This window comes from Hirundo rustica, chromosome 18 (genome assembly GCF_015227805.2).
Source record: "Hirundo rustica isolate bHirRus1 chromosome 18, bHirRus1.pri.v3, whole genome shotgun sequence".
NCBI lineage: Eukaryota > Metazoa > Chordata > Aves > Passeriformes > Hirundinidae > Hirundo > Hirundo rustica.
This window is the reverse complement of record NC_053467.1, coordinates 11,104,257-11,124,584: the sequence shown is the minus strand read 5'-3', so window position 1 is coordinate 11,124,584 and position 20,328 is coordinate 11,104,257. Positions and strand designations below refer to the sequence as shown.

The window sequence follows — 20,328 nt, the reverse complement described above, 5'->3', positions numbered from 1 at the left end:
TTTTTTATGAGAAAACGTAATTTATGAGCATCTCGACCTCCCGCAGCCCTCCCTCCTGCAGCGTTTTCCCCGGCCAGAAGCTCCTGCCTGGCCCTGGAGCGTGGCCGGGGCCCTCCCGAGCTGGCTCCATCCTGGGTGCTGGGCAATGATCGGGGCAGGAAACGGCTTAAGATATTTTAAAAACTTTATTATTGGCCCGATGAGATTTGACACACATGCTGGGAGCTGTATGGAGATCAGCACTGATAAAAAATACAGCAATTATGACCCGTATTGAGAAAATAGACCATGTAAGAAGAGCCTTTCTATTAAAAAAGTTACCCAAGCCACAGCTCTGTCCTCATCCACCCTTCGGAGCCGGGACCTGCGGCGCCATAGACCAAACCCGGGGCGTGGGGTGGGGGCTGGACCAGCACCCCTGGGTGCCAGGGGAGTGGGGGCTGAGCAAAACCCCCCCCGTGGTGCTGGGGGGATGCAGGAAAGGGGGGATCAGGGGGCAGGAGGGTGGGTGCTGCGGGAAGGGAATCCCGGGAGCATCCCGGTCCTGCATGGGCAGCACCCCTGGGTGCTGCACCACCCCCGGTCAGTGCAGGGGTGCCCCCTCTGTTGTAAAGGATAAGCAAAAAGCTTGGGAGAATTGGGGTGGGGGGGTTGCAGGCCAGGTGGGGGCTTAAATAAAACACTTGGATAAGCACTAATTGCTTAACAGGGGGGAGGAACCAGCCGTGGGGGTGTGGGGTGGCATGGCCACCCTGGGGCTGAAGCTGGGGTCCCCCAGGGCCCTGGCTGTCACCTGCACTGGGGAACAGCCCCCGGCGCCCACAACAGCCCCCTGAGCAGCCAGGGTGCTCCAGCTGGGATAAGCTCCAGGCTGGGCTGGCCGTGGGAGAAGGTGGGACAAGGGGGGTGACCATGGGGACACCTGTGCCAGCACCGGGCTGGGACCGTGGCGGTGCCAGGCTGGGGTGGGGATGGGCTCATCCCACGGGTCCTGGTGCCAGAGCTGTGTCCAGGCCAGGATGGGATCTCCCCGTGGCATGGAGCAGGACACCTGGCACCAGCCCCATCCCACGAGGGTGCAGTCTGTGCAGTGCCCCTCAGCCCCTACACAGCAGCCAGGACAGGGGCGGGGGCTCGGGGGGGACATTTCTCACCTCAGGGTTTGGTCTATAGACCCCAAAAGGAACCAGCCCTGAATTCAAGGTTTCGCTCAGCTCCGCTTACTTCTATTTCCTTCCGGAAGCTGGAATTGCACAATTATCCTAAGCCTCGAATGAATTTAAAAAGAAACAAAACAAAGAAAGAAACAAACAAACCAAAAAAACCCAAAAACAACCAAACCAAAACGGAACAAAGAACCACGAGCGCGCCCCCCTCCCCCCCCTCCCCAATACGTCTCTTTGGCAGCAATAACTTAAAATCGCATCAATGTGGGTTCAGTCAACAGCAAGTTTTGGTTTGGGGGTGGGTTCGGGGTTGGGGTTTTTTAATAGTTTCGTTTAAATACAAAAATAGTCAGGTTGGCGGGTCCCGGCAGGGGACATTCCCCCCACAACCAGCCCTCCACGTGCTGCTCCCCGCTACGGAGGGCCAAGGGTCCCAGCAGTGCTCAGGGCGCCTAGCTGGGACTGACCCCTGCAAACCAAGGGAGGGGAGCTCCAAAGCCATGGGGACCACTCTGGGTAGCTGGTGGCACCCCTGGCACGGGGAGCGACAACCAGAGCAGCAGCCCCTTGGTCAGGAATGTCGTGTGGGGCGGCCACGGGGCAGCTGTGGGGCCGCTGTGGGACAGCCAAGCTGCCACCAAGGTGCAAGACTGAGCACAGGGCACAGGGGAGGGGGAGAAGGGGTGTGGGGACAAACCGCCTCGGGGAGCACATGTGGGCAAGAAGCCAAGGGAGAAATTCACTGGGGAGGACACTCGGCAAATGTTAGCAAGGTCAGGGCACTACCCTTGAAACGCTATAATTTATATATATATATGTATATATATATATATAAGTGTCTATTTTACACACACGCTCGCAGCCACCCGCACACGCGCACGGCCGTCACCGTCACCCACCGCCTGGCCCCGCGGGGGCCGCGCCGGCCCCGCTCCCGCTCGAAGCAGCAAACGAGTTCCTTCCGATAAAATCTGCCTAAAAATCGCCGAGAGGGGTCCGGGAGCCCACGGGCGGCCCCCGCGCCGGCCCCGCCGTCCTGCGCCGCCCCGGTGCCGGGGCAATGCCGGCTCTGTCCCGGTGGGTCACTCCCGGTCACCGTCTTCGCTGCTGCCTGCAACGAGAGGAGAGAGCCATGAGAGGGTCCCGGCCCCTCGTGGGACACCCGGCCCCTCGCAGGGGGACAACCCTGGGCACCCACGGAGCAGCATCCCGAGGGGCGCTCACCTCCTATGGAGTCCATGTCCGAGTCGGAGACGTGGGTGATGGAGAACCGGGACACCGGGGCAGGTGAGACTGTGAAGCGGGAGAACTGGATGGGCAGCACCTGTTTCTGCGCCGGCGCCAGGGCGGGCACGGCCGCGGGGGGCTCCGCCGGCGTCCCCGGCAGCGAGGCCACCAGCGACGGCTTCACTGGCATCAGCGGGAAGTCGTCGTCCCACTCGAAGCCACCGCCTGGGATACAGAGCGAGGGGGCTGAGCCCGCTGTGAGGGTTCCACCACAACTTCTGACCCCAGCACCCCACAAGCGGCCCCCCATCATCCTATAACCGCTGTCCCCATGACCCTATAACCGCGCCCCCATCATCCCAGACCCTCCCAGCACCCCACAGTCAACAGCCCCAGGAGCTGCTGGTCTCTTACTCTCTTCCGAGGCGTTGCCGTCCGAAGAGTCGTCGGAGGCCCCCAGCCTGTCCGTGGGGCTGGGGGGGCTGCCACTGGCAGGGGGCTGCCCCGAAGGCGAGGGGGGCTGCCCCGAAGGCAGGGTGGGCTCTGGGAAGCTCTGCTCAGCCAGCTCCCGCGTGGGGCTTTCCTGCGGATGGGGACACAGCAGGAAGGAACCTCACGGGGGGCTCGGCTGGAGATGGCTCCCACCACCAAAATGCCCTGGAGCCATGCCCAGCACCCAGCTCTGCCCTCCAGGGCACCCACCTGGTCGAAGAGGTAGATGGTCACATCGTCGTAGAAGGAGACGGCCTTCTTCTTGCGCTCCAGGTCCTCGCAGAAGGACTCGGACAGCAGGCTGGGCATCTTGAGGAGGCTGCGCAGGTTCCGGCCGCTCTGGCTCTCGGCCACCACGATGGGCACGGCCGCCGCCTCCTCCTCGCTCTCCTCGCTCTGCTCCTGGATGTTGTAGCAGCGCAGCTCCTCATCCGACTCATCGCTGTCTTCCGTGTCCTCCTCCTCCTCCTCGGGCTCCTCGCGGCGCTCGGGGGCAGCGGGGGTCGGGGAGAGGCCCGGCGGGGATTCTCCCCCCGGGAGCGGCGTGCTGGGACCCCCCGGCGCATCGCCCGCCCCAGTCCCCTCCAGGGGCAGCGCCGGCTCCCCCAGCCCCAGCGCGGGGGTCACCACAGTCTGTCTGTCCCCCACCGCGGCTCCCCCGAGTCCAGGGACGCCCTCGGGCACAGGGGTCCCTCCAACAGCTGATGGCTCCCCGGGGCTCGGTGGCACCGGGGTCAAGAGGAAAGTCTTGGGGGTCGCGGAGCCCGGGGGACAGGCGTCGGCGTCAGGGCGCGGGGGGCTGCCCGGCACCCGCCCCGTGCCAGCGGGGCCTTGCTCGGCGCCAGGCGCCTGCTCCGCCGAGCCCCCGGCCTCTGTCCCCACCCAGTCCCCCTCCAAAGCCACCGCCGCTGGCGTGGGCACCGCCACCGCCACGCCGGGCGCTGCCGGGGGGCTGCCGGGAGCCCCGGGCGGGTGCAGCGGGTCCTCTCCTCGCCCGGCGTCCCGCGCAGGGGAGCGGGGACCCTCCTCTGCCTCCGGGGTGCGGGACCCATCGCTGTCCCCCTCGTCCTTGTGGCCACGCTCGGCCTCGGCGTCGCAGTCGGAGAAGTAGGCAGAGTCGCGGTAGGGGCTCTTCTCGGCCGGGCCGGGCGGCTCGGCCCCCGGGGCACCGGGCAGCCGCGTTTCGGGGTCCGCAGCCGAGCCCTCGCCCCCCGGCAGCCCCGGGGGCGGCTTCCCCGGCTGGCCGAAGGCCTCGGGCTCTCGGGGCTCGTGGGGCTCCTTGAGGACGAACTCGGGGGACTCGTTGTTCTCGGTGTCGTAGCCGCTGTCGAGGGCGCGGGCTTGGCCGGCGGGCGCGAAGGCGCCGGGGCTGAGCACCTCGCAGGAGCTGGCCGTGGAGGGGATGTCCAGCGACTCCAGCGAGTCCGGCGTGCCCACCTGCTTCTGCAGGGACCTGAGCGCCGGGGCCGCCTCCGCCCGCTCCGCGTACTCCCCGGAGAAGTCGGTGAAGACTCCGGAGGTCAGCTCGGCCGTGTCCTCGTCGCTGCCCTCGTCCACGCTGGGGAAGCTGCTGCTGGAGAAGGTCTTGTCCGGCGTCCGGTCGGCGTCGCTGGCGGCACAGGCGCCGCTCTCGGCCGCGGCCTCGGCGGGCGGCTCGGAGGGCTCCGGAGCGGGCCGGGCTCCGTCCGCGCCGGGCTGGCCGGGGGGGCCGGGGCTGGGAGCCGCCGTGCCAGCCGCGGGGGGAGCGGCCCTCCCCCGGGCCCGCGGCGGCGGGGGGCGGCGGGCGGCGGGCAGGGGCTGCCGCCGGCCGGGCTCTCCTCGGGGGTGGGCATCGCGCGGGGCCCCCGGCGCAGGTGGCGGGGCCGCGGCGGGGCCCCGGGGCGCGGCGGGGCTCTGGCCAGCGTGCCGGGCTGCGCGGGGCCGCAGGGTGATGAGTCACGGCCGTGCCAGGCCTGCGAGCGGCACGGGGAGGAGGAGCCGCCGGCCATGGCGGGGGGCTGATCCTGCCGCGGGCGGAGGAAGTCGCGTCCCGGCGGGGACCCCCCGAGCTGGGGCTGGCCGCGGGGCACCGTGCCCAGCGGCTTGGCCATCAGCCCGCGGAAGGTGATCATGCGGCGGTAGCACCAGCTGTCGCCGGCCCCCGGGGGCTCGCGGGGGCTGCCGCCGCCGATGTTGTTGTTGGAGGAGCTGTTGGAGGCCCACGGCTGGCGCCGAGGCGAGGGGCTGGCAGCGGGCGGGCGGGGGGCGCTGGGGGGCCCGTCCTCGCCCAGCTCCAGCGCCACGCAGTCCGGGGGGGCCCCGCTCGGCCCCGCCGCGCCCCCGTACCCCGGCGGGCCGTAGGCGCAGTCCCCCGACGGCGAGACGCCCAGCGGGTCGGCGAAAACGCCGGGCTGGAAGGCCGGGACGGGCCAGTCGCGGCTGCCCGGCCGGGGGGGCTCCTCCTCCAGCAGGTACCCCTCGGCCCCGCGGCCGGGGGACGGCTCGTAGCGCCCGGGCTCCTGCCCGGGGCAGGGGTAGGGGTAGTACTCGGCGCACTCCCAGGAGCCCTCGGCCGGGGGTGCGTGGCCCAGCAGCGGCTCCATGCTCAGGGACACGGTGGGGCTGCCGTCCGAGTCGTAGGTGCCGCCGCCGCGGCCGCCCTGGGCTCTCCAGCAGGCCGGGGGCCGCGGGGCGCCTCGCTCGCCCGCCGGGCTGTAGGCGCACATGGCGTAGTCCAGCTCGGCGCCGCCCTCGCCGGGGCCCTCGATGCGGATGTAGTACTCGCTGCCCAGCGAGGGGCTGTGCGCGCCCAGGATGGGCACCACGCCGGGCGCCGGAGCACCTCCGGGGCAGCCGGAGGCCTTGCACTCGTAGCAGGACGGGGACACCCCCAGGCTGAGCCCCGCCGTGGTGGCCGGGTAATAGAGGTCGTGGTAGCGGGCGGCACTGCTGGGGCTCAGCGACCCCAGGGGGGCCTGGAAGTGCTCGGTCTTGGTGTGCTCCCACTTGTACTCGAAGTTGAGGCCGTGGCTGGTCTCCATGACGGTGAGGATGTCGTCCCCGTCCGAGGGGAAGCCGTCGGCCGAGAACTGCTCCAGCAGCGGGAAGGACGAGAGCTCGGGGCCGCGGTGGCTGCCGCTGGCGCCGCCGTTGGGCTTCATGGAATTCCAGCGCTTCTCGAAGTCCTCCTCGGCCTCGGTGGCCCCCTTGGCGCACAGGTAGGACAGCAGCAGGTGCACCTCCTCGGCCGTGGGGCGCTGCTCGGGCTGCAGCCAGCAGAACTGCATCACCTCGTACCTGCCGTGGGGAGCGGGCAGCGTCAGCCCGGCCCCCGCCCGTGCCGCGGGGCAGGGGAGGGGGCGGCTCGGGCTCCTCACCAGCGCTCCGACAGCGACAGCTTCAGCTGGGGCTTGGGCAGCTTCAGCTGCTGCTCCTTGATGGCGTAGGCCAGCACTTGGCGGTCGGAGTAGTGGTCGTAGGGCTGGCTGCCCAGCTCAAACAGCTCCCAGATGGTGACGCCCAGCGACCTGCGGGCATGGCGCCGTGCTGGGGGTGAGGGGACACCCCCACCTCGCCCCAAAACCGCCCCAAAACTGCCCCAAAACCGCCCCGGTGCCTCCCGTGAGGCTGCAGCCCCCTGTGCCCCCCGGAGCCGCTCACCAGACGTTGCTGGCCTTGGTCTGGTCCACCACGAGCAGGTTGCCGTGCACCTCATCGATGAGCTCGGGCGCGATCCAGCGCAGCGGCACCCACAGCTGGTCGGCCGTCACGAAGTAGTCGTCCTGCCAAGTGTGCAGGGTCAGTACGAGAAAAGAACGTCAATCCATGGCGTCAGGGACCGGCCGCGCCGCGGCACCGCCACCCCCCGCCTCCCCGCCCTCCACCGCTGCCCCCCGCGCCCCTCGCTCCCCCAGATCTGCCCCCTGCTCTGCTCCCGGCACCTCCTGTCCCTTGTTCCCTCCCCTCCTTCCCCCCTCTGCTCCCCCACCCGAGCCCTCCAGACCCCCAGTTTGGCGATCCCAGCCCTGCAGGAGCCGTGGGCAAACTGGAGCGGGACAGAGAGACAAACGGACGGGTGAGCAACCCCAGGCTGTGCTGGCAGCTGCCTGCAGGGGCCTGTGCCTGGCAGAGGGGCACGTCTGGACCAGCTCGGGCACTGGGTGGCTGCTGGGGCGCTCGGGGGGGGAAAAAAACCCTCTTTCAGGGGGGTACTAAGGGTCCCTCACAGGGTGGTCTGGACCCCCCTGCACCCCAGCAAACACAGGGGTGCCCCGGCACCGCCGGGGAGCGGGGATGTGTGCCTGAGGGTGGGCGGAAGGCTCAGTGGGGTCCATGCCAGGGTGGGTGTACGTGGGGGTACCGCGGGACCCCAGCGCAGCCCCCAGCCCCTCCTCCCTCCAACCAGCCTTACTTTGTACTTGCAGTGCGAGAGCCCGTAGTCTCCGATCTTCACGGTGAGGTCGGCGGTCAGGAGGCAGTTCCGCAGGGCCAGGTCGCTGCCAAGCAAACCCGGGGCTGTCACGGGCGCCGAGAGCTCGGGGGGCACCCGGGGGGACCCGGCTGGCGCGGCCGTGCGGCGGCGGGGCCGTTCCCCGCCCGGCTGCGGGCGTGCCGGTACCGCGGCTCCCAGTGCGCAGCAGGAATGCGTGCGCGGCCCCGGCTGCGCCGCTGTCCGTCCGTCCATCCGTCACACGCCGAGCCAAGCAGAAAGCGGGTGTTCCCGGGCAACGTGAGCCTGCCGTGGGGCCGGGCTCCCGCGCGGCTGCTCGGGCACTGGGCGGGACACACAGCCGGGGCACGGGCGAGACCCCTGCTGCAGCAGGGACCGGCGAGGCTGGGCTCTAAGGGAGTCCCTCTCCAGCACGGCTGGGGGCCCCGTGTCCCCCTCCCACAGCTCGAGCACCCTCCTCGGGACCCACCTGCAGAGCCAGGCTCGGGTGGGGACACTCCGGTGGCCCCCGATGGCAGCGCGCCCCCTCCTCAACAAAATCACTGATGCTGGAGTCTCCGTCTGCAACTCACTCAGCACCAGGATATTGTTGGGCAGGAGGAGCAGTGGTGGGGCAGGAGCGCTGGCACCTTGGGAACCCCCCCACCCGCACCCCAGCTCCCCCCAGAACGCCGGGCCGGCCTACCTGTGGATGTAGTTGTTCCTGTGCAGGTGCAGGACGCCGCAGGCCACCTCACAGGCCATCCTCTGCAGGGTCAGCAGGTCTGGGGTCATGGCCTCGGCCCCCCGGCAGCTCCGCAGGTAGCCCTTCAGGTCACCCTGCGGGCAGTGCCACCGTCACCCTGCTGGCAGTGCCCGGCAGCCGCGGGGGCACGGCGGGGAGCGGGGCGCCGGCACTCACCAGCGGGCAGAACTCCATCACCAGCAGGTACGGCGTGACCTCGGCGCACTGGGCCAGGCACTGCAGCAGGTTGGTGTGCTGGAGGGCTCTGTGTGGGGCACAGTGGCGGGGAGTTGGTGCTGCACCGCCCTGCCTGTGCTGGGACCGGCCTGGGAGGGTTGGTGACAGCCCCCCGGGAGCCATCGCCCTTCCTGCGCCCGGGGGATGGCACCAGGCCCCCGGGAGCCATCGTCCTGCCCGCACTGGGGCTGCCGGGAGCGGGTACCAGCACGTCCCAGCGCCCGGGATGTGTCACAAAGGGACATTTGTTCAGCTGTGCTGGGGCAGGAGCAGCCCTGTGCCCCCCCGCCCTTGGCCCAGCTCTGCCCGTGACCTCACTGCTGCCCCACGCCACGGCCAGTGGCTCCGCACAGCCCCATAGGGACGGCACGGCTCTGCCCGGCAGCTGAAGGTGGCACGGAGTGGATCTGCCCCCGTGCCACGGCGTCCCCAGTGACCCCGGGGGTACCTGTAGGGCTGCGCTTCTTCCAGGAACTGCATCTGGTCCTGCACGCTGGCACTCGCCTTCAGCTCCTTCACCACCACCTGGGTGCTGCTGATGCCCGAGTTCACCTCCCCCAGGAACACCTGGAGCGAGAGACGGGCTCGTCCCTCCATCCACACCCCAAACCCCCCTGGCACGGCCGGGGCCCCGCGCCCCCCTGTCTGGGGGTCCCTGGGCTCACCTTGCCAAACCAGCCGTGCCCGATCTCCTTCAGGTACAGCAGGCTCTGCCGCCCCAGGTCCGCCGACTTGAGGAGCTGCACTGTAACAGAGCCCGTCCAGCTGCCCGCGTGTCCCCCCGTCCCCCTGCCCACACATCCCCCTGCCCACACATCCCCCTGCCCACACATCCCCCTGCCCAGCTGCCTGCGCTCCCCACCAGTCCCGGCCAAGCCCTGCCGTCCTCACCGTGCCACTCGGTGCCAGGCCCTCTGCCACCCCAGGATGCCGCGGAGCATCCATCCCCGGGAATCCGGCATCCCAGGCATCCTCTTCTCCAGGCATCCTCCCACCATCAGGGGACGTGGGCTGTCGGTGTCCCCGGACGGGATGGCAGCAGAGCTGGCTCCCTGCCCCTTCTCCTCCGCAGGGTGCGCAGAGCCGAGCCCGGCACAGCGCTGGCATTTAGCCCCTTGCCGGCCCCCCCTTGCCGGCCCGGCCCCTCGGGAGCCCGTGCCAAGGGCAGGCAGCAATGGGGCCATTGTCGGTCCCCTCTGCCCCCCCCACTGCGGCCGTTCTTTGGGCAGGGAGTGACACGGGGTGGGAGGGGCACAGCAGGCACCCCCCACATTCCTCTCCCACTCGTGAGCTTGTTTACATGGGAGCAGGACTCGTGGATGTCACCGTTTGGGGTGGCCCTGTCCTGTCCTATCCCGGGAGCTCCCCCGGCACCCTGCAGCGCTCCCCAGGGACCTCGGCTGCCTGTCCCTTGCCAGGGCAGTGCTGGAGCTGTCCCTCCGCAGCAGGGGACACCTGGCATCCCCAGGTCACCCGGTGCCCAGTGATGAGAGACCCCCCGACCGCAGCATGCAGAGAGTCCTGCCCCCACCCTGGCTTACCTGAGCGCCCCGGCTGCTTGGCCATGGGCAGGGACACCTTGGTGAGGGGCAGGACATAGACCTCGGGGCCATGCTGGGGGGCAGGCGAGCCCTGCGCCGACAGCTCCGTCACGTAGTCGTCCCCCTCGGCATTCTCAAACTCCTGGTTCAGGGTGCACGGAGGGAGGGGACAGTGCAGGGGGGGTGACACACCGAGCAGAGACACTGCCCCCGCGGGCTCCCCGCTGCTGGCAGTGCCCCCCGCACACCACTGTGCCCCGACAGAAATCCCTCCCTCCCTCCCTCCGCACCAGCCACCTTTACCTGGCCGTGCCACCCCGGCAGCCCCCGGCTCCCAAAAGCCGCCCGGGCGAGCAGGTAGGCGACGGTGAGCATCTCTCCCTGCCAGGCCGTGCCCCGTGGCACCCCCGGCACTGCGCCCTGTGCCATGTGCCACCGCGGGCCATGCGCCGCGTCCCGCCGGCCCCCGGCCCGGCCGCGCTCCCCTAAATACTCGCGGCGGGGGCACCGGGGGGTCACTGTCCCCTCCCCGGGCACGGCGAGGTGCTCCGGCGGTGTGGGACGTTACACAACACCCGGCGTGTCCCCCCTCCCGGCCTGACCCCCTCCCGCCGCGGGCGCCGCAAGCCTCCACAAAAATCTCAGCAATTAGGGAAAAAGCGTTTTCTCGGCACATTCTGTGCCTGTGAGGTCAGGGTGCCTCCCACCCTCGGGGGCGTGCGGGTGGGACCCGGCCCTTAACCGTGGCGTGGCCTGGCCCCGCACGCAGCCGGGAGCACGGGTGGGTCAGGATACGGCCCCAAGGATCCTGAATCCCGCAGATCCACGCTCTGTGGAGCTGGAATGCGGGATACAGCCCCCAGCCCCGGCAGGCAGCGAGGGGCCGAAGCCCTCCCTCCAAGCGCTGCTGTCCCGAGCCAGGACACATCCAGCCCTGGCGCTGGGGCTGAGAATTCTGCTCCAGGAACCTCCAGACACCTCCCTGGGAAGAAGAACCCCCCGCCCTGGCCTGGGGAAGCCCAGCCCTGCCCCTGAGCTCACCTTGAAGCCGATGTCCCCTTTCTTGCAGCACAGACAGGCCAACATGAGGAAGATGAAGGTGAAGAGCCCCGAGAAGGAAACGGCCACGACGGCCAGCGAGGAGGACCAGGAGAGCTCGCTAAGGGGGGTGCCGTCTGTGGGGACACGAGGTGGTCAGCGCTGGGGGCACCGGGGAGGGCTCAGGCTGTGCCAGGGGGTCCCGCCCTGGTGGGGCTCATGGGGTGTGGGGGTACAGCAGGGCTCATGGGGGCTTGGGCAGGGAGCACTCAGTGGGAGGGGGTCCCGGTGTCCGTGTGCCCCCTTCGGTGGCAGGACCTGCCTGGGGGATGCATTGTCCCCACGGAGAGGGGCTGTGCCAGCTCGAGGGTCCCAGGCACCCCCACCCAGCTGAGCCTGACTCTTGGGTTTGGCCACAGCCTGGTGGCATCCCAAGGCTGCCGGGACACAGCACCTGTGGGAGCAGGAAGGGCAGGAATTTGGTCCCATGAGCCCCACGCTGGGCCGCACTGGGCATGGGGAAGGGACACGGCTGCACCGGCTGGGCACCAGCACACCCCAAATGCCGGCACCTGCCGCCCCGCTCCAGCTGCGCGGTGCCCCGTGGGGCGGCAGGGCACACGGTGGCAGCGGAGGCGGCCGTGCCACGGCTGCCCATCCCCTGCAGGCCCCGCTGCCAGCTGCAGCTGCCACATTACTATTCTGCCCAGAGCCTGCCCAAACAACCGGCGCCGTTGTGGTGGGAGCCGCCGGAAGGTCGTGGCACCGCCAGCGGAGCCGGTCACCGGAGACCCTCCACAGCCCGGCTGGGACAGGTGCCCCGGGCTCAACCCTGAGCCTGGCGCAGACCCCCAGCGCTGCCGTGGTCCCTCCCCGGGTCGCCGAGCCCCTCGGGGACGCTCGTGGTGCACACGTGGCCCCAGCACATCCCTGTCCCTGTGCCCTGGCCAGGCTGCCCTGCCCCGGAGCTCCGGCACCGCTCCCCTGCGTCCTTGAGAGCGGCACCTGAAGGGCACCGGGGGCTGGCGGAGGTTCTGCCGCCCTGGTGGGCACCGGCGGCACCAGCGGGGCGGGCACAGCGCTCCCTGGCTCCCGGCACGGCAGTGAGAGGCCCCACGGGCCTTGGAGCAGCCCAGCCGTGCCAGGGAGCGGGGAAGGAGCTCCAGAGCCATCTTCTGAAGCTCGGGATGCAAAGCCGAACCTGGGAGGAGCGGGGGGCGGCGTGCCCCCCCTTCCAGCTGGTTTCCATGGTGAACACACTTTGTACCGCCAACGTCACCATTTTCCCTGGATAGTGGGACAGCAAAAGAGAAAATGACTCACTGAAAAGAGCCTTTGAACGGCAATGGGGAGCAGAGCATGGGGACGGGAGCCCGTCCGAAGGGACCGTCAGCTGAGCTGCCCCTCAGCTGGGGAACTGGAGGTTCCCAAAGAAGACAACAGGCCGGTGAGATCCAGCTGCTCCTGCCTCGGTTTCCCCACCTGCACAGCCAGAGACCTGGGAGCCGTGACCAGCCCAGACCGGGCAGGGCGCCGGCACTGCTGTGACTCACTGGCACCTTCCCTCCCTGTACCCACAGCAACGGCGATGGGAAGTGTGGCATCGTCTCAGATGCCAGATTATCCCCAAAGCAGGTCAGCTGCACCTGCAGCAGCAGCTGCTGGAGCACTGAGTGCAGGGAGCACCAGGACACGGGAGGCTCCAGAACACAAGGGACACTGGGGCACAGGGCTGGCTGGGTGCAGCCTGAAGTAGCCCAGGATTCTCAAGAGAAACCAGAGCCCCCAGCACATCCTGCCCTCCATTCCCAGGCTCTGCCTCCCATTTTTCCAGCAGGAGCCAGGTCCCCTGGCACCGAAGCCGTGCCCTCCCCTGGCACCGAAGCCATGCCCTCCCCTGGCCTTCCTCACCACAGGGGTCAGGCTGAGAACGGCCAGCTCGGTGCATCCCCCGGAGCTGCGGCGTCACTCGCAGCCCCTCCGCCCAGCAGCGCCCAGCAGCACCCAGCAGCACCCAGTGACCCTCACCGGGCCAGCTCGGGGGCTGGTGGCGATGGGCTGGTGGCAGCAGAAAGGCCACCGCTCCAGGGACACCCGGCCCAGCCTCACAGCCAGGGAGCGGAAGGGAGGAAGAGGGGGATGACGGATGCAGCGAGGTGCGGCGGGATGCTGCGAGGTGTAATGGGATGTGGTGGGGTGCAGCGGGGTGCAGTGGGGTGCAGCGGGGTGCAATGGGGTGCAGCGGGGTGCAGCAGTCCCCCTCCCACCCCACGAAGCCACCGCGCACCCGCAGCGGGCACAGCCCCTCCCGCACAGCCGCCCCCCGCCTGTTGCGTCGCCCACCCAGCGCAGGTCGCGGCCCCACCGCCGGCTCCGAGCGGGGCCGGGCAGAGGCCGGGGTGTCCCGGTCCCGGTGTCCCGGTGCCGGTGCCGCTCCCCCCGGAGCGTGTCCGTCCGTCCCCCCGCCCGTGCTGACTCACGGCCCCGGGGCGGCCGCGGCCCCGCTGCCTCCGGCGGGGCGATGCTGCGGCCGCCCGGCGATCCCGGCGATCCGGCCGAGCCCGCCCGGCCAGCGGCGGCTGACGTGTGCGGAAGGGCCGAGCCGGGGCTCCCGCAGAGCCGGCGGCAGCTCGGGGCTCCCGGCCCGGCACAGGCGCTGCCCCGGGCTCCGGGGCACGGCACCACCGGAACCCTCTGCGGGATCTGCCCGTGCCTCGGTTTCCCCGCTGATGATTCCCAGCTGGCCTGGGAGGGCGCGCAGGGTGATCCAGCAGGGGATGGATGCTCTGGCGCTTTGGGAGCATGGTCCATACATCCCCCCTGTACTCTCACCGCCCACCGCGGATTCCAGGCTGGAAACATGCCAGATCCTGCCGGGAAGGGTTGGATTTGGGCAGGGAGAAGGGCAGGATTGGGGCAGGAAATGGGGCAGGATTTGGGCAGGGAGAAGGGCAGGATTGGGGCAGGAAATGGGGCAGGATTTGGGCAGGGAGAAGGGTAGGAATGGGGCAGGATTTGGGCAGGGAGAAGGGCAGGATTGGGGCAGGAAATGGGGCAGGATTTGGGCAGGGAGAAGGGCAGGATGGCGGCGGGACTGGGGCAGGATTGGGATGGGATTTGGCCAGGATCAAACACTCGTATCCCTCAGCCCCTCCGGCCCCGGGCTGCTCGTTCCCATCCCCTCTCCCGGTGCGGGCACAGCCCTGGCATCACGTTAATCCCCGTGTCCATGGGCAGCTTCCAGGGAAGCGATTTCACAGCCCGCAGGACTCCGCTCACCCACACAAGCCCCCGCTGCCGTTTGCGCTGTGAGCACAGGCTGGGCCTGGGGCCGTGCAGCTCTGGGGGAAACTGAGGCAGCAGCAGCGGGAGCCGGGATGGCCGCGCTGAGCCATGGAAGCAGCCGTGGAGCAGGGTTGGGGCTGGCAGCGCCCACGGTGCCAGCCAGGAGCCTGGCACGGAGCCGGTACCCGCAGAATCCTCCCCTGGGATGCCTCAGGATCCTGGCACCTCTCCTGCTCCGGGATGCCCCAAAATCAGGAGCGGGAGCAGCCCCTTTATCCCCGCTGCTGGAGACCTTTCCCACCAGGAAGAGCCAGAGGCATTCTGGCAGCCACTCTGGCGATTAATAGATCGGTTAATTGTGAATTCCAGGCACACCTGGCTAATCCCCTCTCCTTCTGTATCTCTTAAGGTGGCGTATTTCACCGAAAGGATTGATTCTGCCCTTTAATTCTGGTTTTACCCTCTCGGGCTGAAAGAGCAGCAAACAATAAGTAGGTGGAAAATAACAGAAAATCATCCATCATTTTGTGAAGGAACAAAATAAAAACAAGGACTGTGCTAGGGACAGGCCGGGCTCCGGCGTTGCTGCGCACACACCACGCGTGTCAGCCTGATTAGGGACAAAAAATCAAGTTCCTCCATCAAAGCCCACCCTGATGCAGAGCCAAGAGCCAGCAATTCCCTCTGTGTCCACGGCAAGCAATAATAATATTATTGTTACGATAATATCATTATTCTAACGCAATTCTAATAATGCCCTATATTATAATAATAAATAGTAATAAGATGCTATTATTATATGTAGCATATTAGAGTTGTGTATGGAATTATATATAGAATTATACCTGGAATTACACATATTGTGTAATTTTTGTATATAATTATATAGCCTCTCCAGATTATAGAATAATTAGGATTATAATCACACATTGTAATAAAAAGAATACTACAAAAGGCACGCAAAGCAAGCTCAAAATTTGATTATTTAAACTGAACTCTCGTGCTTGGTGTTCTAAGCAGGTGACGTGGGGCTCATCCCACACCGGCCAGGCAAACCTGAGGGGCTGGGAGGGACCTCGGTGTCCGGGGGAGCATCCAGCCCTGGCCTGGCAGGGATCCCCCTGTGGAGCCGGGAATGGCGTGCCAGGGGCAGTGCCAGGGGCAGTGCCAGGCCAGGGACAGTGCTGGGGACAGTGCTGGGGACAGTGCCACACCAGGGGCAGTGCCAGGGCAGGGGCAGGCAGTGCTGGGGACAGTGACACACCAGGGGCAGGCAGTGCTGGGGACAGTGACACACCAGGGGCAGTGCTGGGGACAGTGACACACTGGGGACAGTGCTGGGGACAGTGACACACCAGGGGCAGTGCCAGGGCAGGGGCAGGCAGTGCTGGGGACAGTGACACACCAGGAGCAGTGCTGGGGACAGTGACACACCAGGGGCAGTGCCAGGGCAGGGGCAGTGCTGGGGACAGTGCTGGGGACAGTGACACACTGGGACAGTGCTGGGGACAGTGACACACCAGGGGCAGTGCTGGGGACAGTGACACACCAGGGGCAGTGCCAGGCACACGGCACCGGCCACGCCGAGGCTCTCGCAGCACCGAGCAGCATTTACGTAACAGTGGGGCGGCCTATTTATATCCAAAATGCTCAGCGCCGTTATGAAACCAGGAGCTCTGGCTCTGGAGCAGGACGAGGCCGAGGGGTGAGCGGGCAGGGGGTGCCCCTGGCACAGGAAGGAACCCGGGCTCGGGGTCTGGCTCTGCCCCCCGGCACAGCCCAGCTGCCCCAGCCCCTGGCGCCGCAGGGAGCGCGGCTCGGCATCCAGGGTGCTCGGGGCACGGAGCTGGAGAATGCCTGGCACCTCCCTGCCCCACGCCCACCCTCGGGTCAGTCCGTGGTGCCCAAATTCCCTGCTGTAACTGGAGCACACAGAGCAGGGCTGTGGAAAATCCCTCCTTCGCCATGGGAATGGCAGCAAGGATGGGCACAGGATGGGCACAGGGCACGGCCGAGCAGCACAACACCGCAGAGCTGTTTTGGGAAGGTGAAGGGCCGTGGTGGCCCGGCAGCAGGACACCCTGGCACAGCTGGCACAGCAGCCTGGGAGCTCGTGGATCCCCTGCCCAGCCTGGCAGAGCTGTTCCACTTACTGCCTTTGCCCACACTGGAATTTTCCTTCACTCCAGTAATTAAAACAAACGGCGTTAACCCCGCTGCTGGCACCGGGCCGCAGGGAGGACGTGGACGTGGCTGGCAGAGGGGAGGGGTGGGGATCGGGATCCCCCTGGGCTGTGGGACAGCAGCTCTGCGGGAAGTCCCAGGCCAGCTCCCATTCTTCCTGAGCTCAGCCCTCCCAAACCCACGACCCTCACACCCTCACTGTCCCTCAGCCAGCTCTGGAGCACCCCAGGGTGTCCCATGTCCCCCCAGTATCCCCGGTCATGGGGCGGCTCTCGAGGCTCGGCCCAGGGCAGCGATGGCAGTGGCAGCCCTGAGACAACTGTGCCACCTTCCGATAGTGCTTCCCAGGCTGCCAGGGGGATTGATGCCCACAGGAGATTTATTTTCCTGCCGGTGGGCACGCTGAGTCAGCACAGAGCAGCTCCTCTCTGTGCCAGCCCTGTCACCCTCCAGCCCCATGGGATCCCTCTGGCTCAGCCCTGGGAGCAAATTCGCACTGGGGATGTGAAGGGTCACTTGTTGGGGCAGGAGAGCACCTGGAGACAAGCCCAGCCCTGGAGTGGCAGCAGTGCATGGCCAGGACCATCATCCCTGCATCCCAACATCCCACCATTCCTGCATCCCAGCATCCCTGGATCCCAACATCCCTGCATTCCACCATTCCTTCATCCCACCATGCCTGCATCCCATCATCTCTGCATCCCACCATCCCTGAATCCCACCCTCCCACCCTCCCAGGCAGTGGCCCCAGCACCCCTTCACTTGCCGGATGGGTGCAGCACAGGGTGGGAACAGGCTCAGCCATGGCACCAGAGCAGCCCAGCTGCCCCTTTGACCCAAACCCTGGGATTTTCCAGCCCAGCAGTGGGATGGAGAGGAGGTGACGTCACACCAAGGCAAAACCTGGGACACTGCCTGGCTACGGACACCAATCACCAAACACCAAACACCAAACACCGAGCCCTGCCAGGTGTGGACCCCTCGGCATAACCCACGCCTGGCACCGAGCTGGCAGCGCCGCTGCTGTCCCACATCCCCTGCTGTCACCAGGGTGCCAAGGCGGGGAGGACGCGGTGCCAGGGAGGGCAGAGCCACGGGCTGCCCTGGCACAGGGTGCCCCAGGCAGGGCCGGGAGTGCCGGGCAGGGAGCCCGTGAGTCACAGCCCCGCTCCCCCCGGGCGGCGCTGGGCCCTTTCAACCCCGGAATATTCATTTCTGCTAATTGGCTTTGACAGGGATCGGTGTCAGAACACACCCGCCCTCGTGCGTGGGGCAGGAGGGAGGGAGAGGAGAAGGGGGGAGCAGAGTGGCACCCTCAGGGAAGAGGATCCCGGCTGTGTTGCCTCATTGAGACAGGTGGGGCCCGGCTGCCCCGTTGTGCTGTGCCAATGTCATTCCCTGTGCCAGGACCGGGGCCTTGCCACGTGCTGCCTGCCCCCGGCATCCCTGGGGCACCAGGAGTCACCTCCTGCCGGTGTGCCCAGCTCCTGCCACCCTCCAGCCTGGAGTGCCGTCCTCCAGTGGGAAACACGTGGCAAGACAGGACACCGGGCACGGTGCTGCCACCACTGTCACCTGCCAGCCGAGGAGCTCCCGCTGCCCTGCCCCAAATCCCCTCTGTGTGCCCGGCCCCGACAGCGCCTTCCCCCTGTACAGGGCATTGCCAGGGTCCTTCTGCCTGCTGCGGCCCCTTTGCCACCCCGGTGCCCCAAGTCCTTTGCCATCCTTGTGCCGGGAGCAGCCTGGATGGGACGTGGAGCACCAGCTGTCACCAGGCTGCTGTCACTGCGTGCCTGGGGCAGTGATGGCAGCAGGCGCCAGGTGAACACAAAAACACGGGGCTGGGGGGACCCCCTGCCCTCCCTTTTCCTCGACTCCCCAGGGTGGGGAGCGGGCGCCCAGTTCCCACGGGGAGCCCCGGAGGTGTGGGGTGGTGTGGGGCCGGCAGCGCTGGGTCGTGCTCCGTGCGGGAGCATCTCCAGGCCTGGCCGGGAATGGCTGAGGCGAGATGGGAACCACGGGGCTGCGGGGCTGGGAGCCTCCCCCAGAGCCCCCAGCACAGCCTGACGCAGATGTTGGGACACGCCAAAACCGGCAGCTGCCCTGGCACAGCCCCGTGGCACCTCCACCCCAGGTGACACCGCTGTCACTGTTCCGTGCCACCAGGCCACCTATGGCCCAGCTTCAACAGCAGTTGCTCCCAATCAGGGAACGCAGGGCCAGAGGAGATGCTCCCCTCAGCAGCACCAGCGCCCCTGGGCCTCTCTTGTCCTGTCCCAGCTGCGGTGCCATCGTGCCCTACAAACCGCTTCCCCCAATTCCTCCCTGGCCACAGGGAGCCCGGCTGGCACAGGCGGCCACGGTGCCACACGGGCAGGAGCTGCTGCCACATGGACCAAATCCACAAAGCCGTGAAATCCAGGATGGGGCTCGTTCCGCCGCTGAATTCCTCTCCCGGCGCTGGTGGGTGGCAGCTGCACGGCAGCGCCGAGCCCGGGCCTGGCAGCGCAGCGACAGGCAGCGATGGAAACGGGGCTGCAGGGCTCTGAAACCAAACCTGCCTTCAGCACCCCAGGCTGGCAGGACTGGCGTGGAGCGGGGCCACGCCAAAAACCGAAGCGAAATCTCCTCAAGGGCTGAGCCGGGCAAACGGCTCCATCCCGGCACTGCCGCATTTTGGGTGTAAATAATGAGATTTTAGAAGCAAACAACGAGCGGCAGGGGACAAAGTCCCCGCTCGGTGAGTCCTGGTGCGGCTCATTCCCAAATCCCCCCACGGATTCCGACCGTGCGCAGCCGGGGGAGCGGGAGCAGCGGAGGAAGGAGGGACCGGGGAAGGCGGCGGGGAGGGATGCGGGAGCCCGGCACCGACAGCCGGAGCCTCCGGCACCACCGCGCCCGGCACGGACACCGCTCCGCCGCCTTCGCGGTGCCGGCGGAGGCGCCGGGAGCCGACACGCGTTATCCCGGGCCGGTAAACAAAGGGCCGGAGCCGAGCGCCCGCCGGACGCTCCCAGCGGCGGTCCCGGTGCCCGAGCGGTGCCAGCCCCGCACCGGGAGGGACGCGAGGGGCGGCGGCGAGGGGCGGCTGCGGCGGCCGCAGCCCCGAACGCGCAGCGCAGCCGCCAGCCCCGCGCTGCTCCGCGGCTGCAGCATCTTCCTGCAGCTGCGCCGCGGCCGGAACACGGCGCTTACATAACGCCTGCGCCCCAAAACGCCGCTGCACCCCACCGAGCCCCCCCGGCCCCCGCAGCCCCGCGGGGCACCCGCAGCCCCCGGCTCCCCGGCCGCCGCGTGTCTCGGGCGGAGGGGTCTTAGCCCGGCTCCGTCTTCCTCCCTCTCACCATCGCCATCCTCCCTGTTGTTATTATTCCGTTTCAATCCCGGAGATGCCTTCAGAGGCAGCGCAGCCCCGGGATTCCTCCGCGCTCCAGCCCGCGGAACAAAATGCCGCCCGGCTGCGGCAGCGATCCCGGTACACCGGGGTGTCCCTCTGCCACACCGGGGTGTCCCACCGCCACACCGGGGTGTCCCTCAGTCACACCGGGGTGTCCCTCTGCCACACGGGGATGTCCCTCTGCCACACCGAGATGTCCCTCTGCCACACCGAGATGTCCCTCTGCCACACCGGGGTGTCCCAGCACCACACCGGGGTGTCACACCGCCACACCGGGTCGGGTCCGGCTGTCAGAGCCGGGAGCCCGTGCCGTGACATTCCCGGCGATGCGGGCGAGGGGATGCCCTGTTCCCGGCGCGGGGATGCTCGTTCCCGGTGCACCGCGGGCAGCCGCTGCGGGGCCGAGCCGGGCACGCTGCGGAGCACCGGGAGAAGGTGCGGGTCCCGAAACCCCGGGGCCGCGGCACTTACCGGGGTCGAAGTGGGAGCTGAAGGCGAGGCTGGGGCTGAGGAAGGCGGCCGCCATGGCAGCGTCGGCGGCGGGGAAGCGGCCCATGGCGCGGCGGCGGCGGGAGCCCCACGGCCGCCGGCTGCCGCTGGCCCCGCGC

At 68.2% G+C, this 20,328-nt stretch overlaps 1 protein-coding gene across 1 annotated transcript; it reads right to left on the bottom strand.

Moving 5' to 3' along the window:
- Positions 1 to 18: 18 nt before the first annotated feature.
- AATK (apoptosis associated tyrosine kinase) lies at positions 19 to 20,291 on the bottom strand. Its single transcript, XM_040081457.2, is given in 16 exon segments — positions 19 to 1,243; positions 2,066 to 2,277; positions 2,391 to 2,618; positions 2,808 to 2,976; positions 3,096 to 4,780; positions 4,783 to 6,161; positions 6,242 to 6,391; positions 6,525 to 6,646; positions 7,276 to 7,360; positions 8,000 to 8,133; positions 8,216 to 8,303; positions 8,724 to 8,842; positions 8,941 to 9,020; positions 9,817 to 9,958; positions 10,858 to 10,991; positions 20,192 to 20,291. Coding segments are annotated over 15 exon segments (4,629 nt in total). The 5' UTR covers positions 20,277 to 20,291; the 3' UTR covers positions 19 to 1,243; positions 2,066 to 2,248.
- Between the last annotated feature and the right edge of the window lie 37 nt (positions 20,292 to 20,328).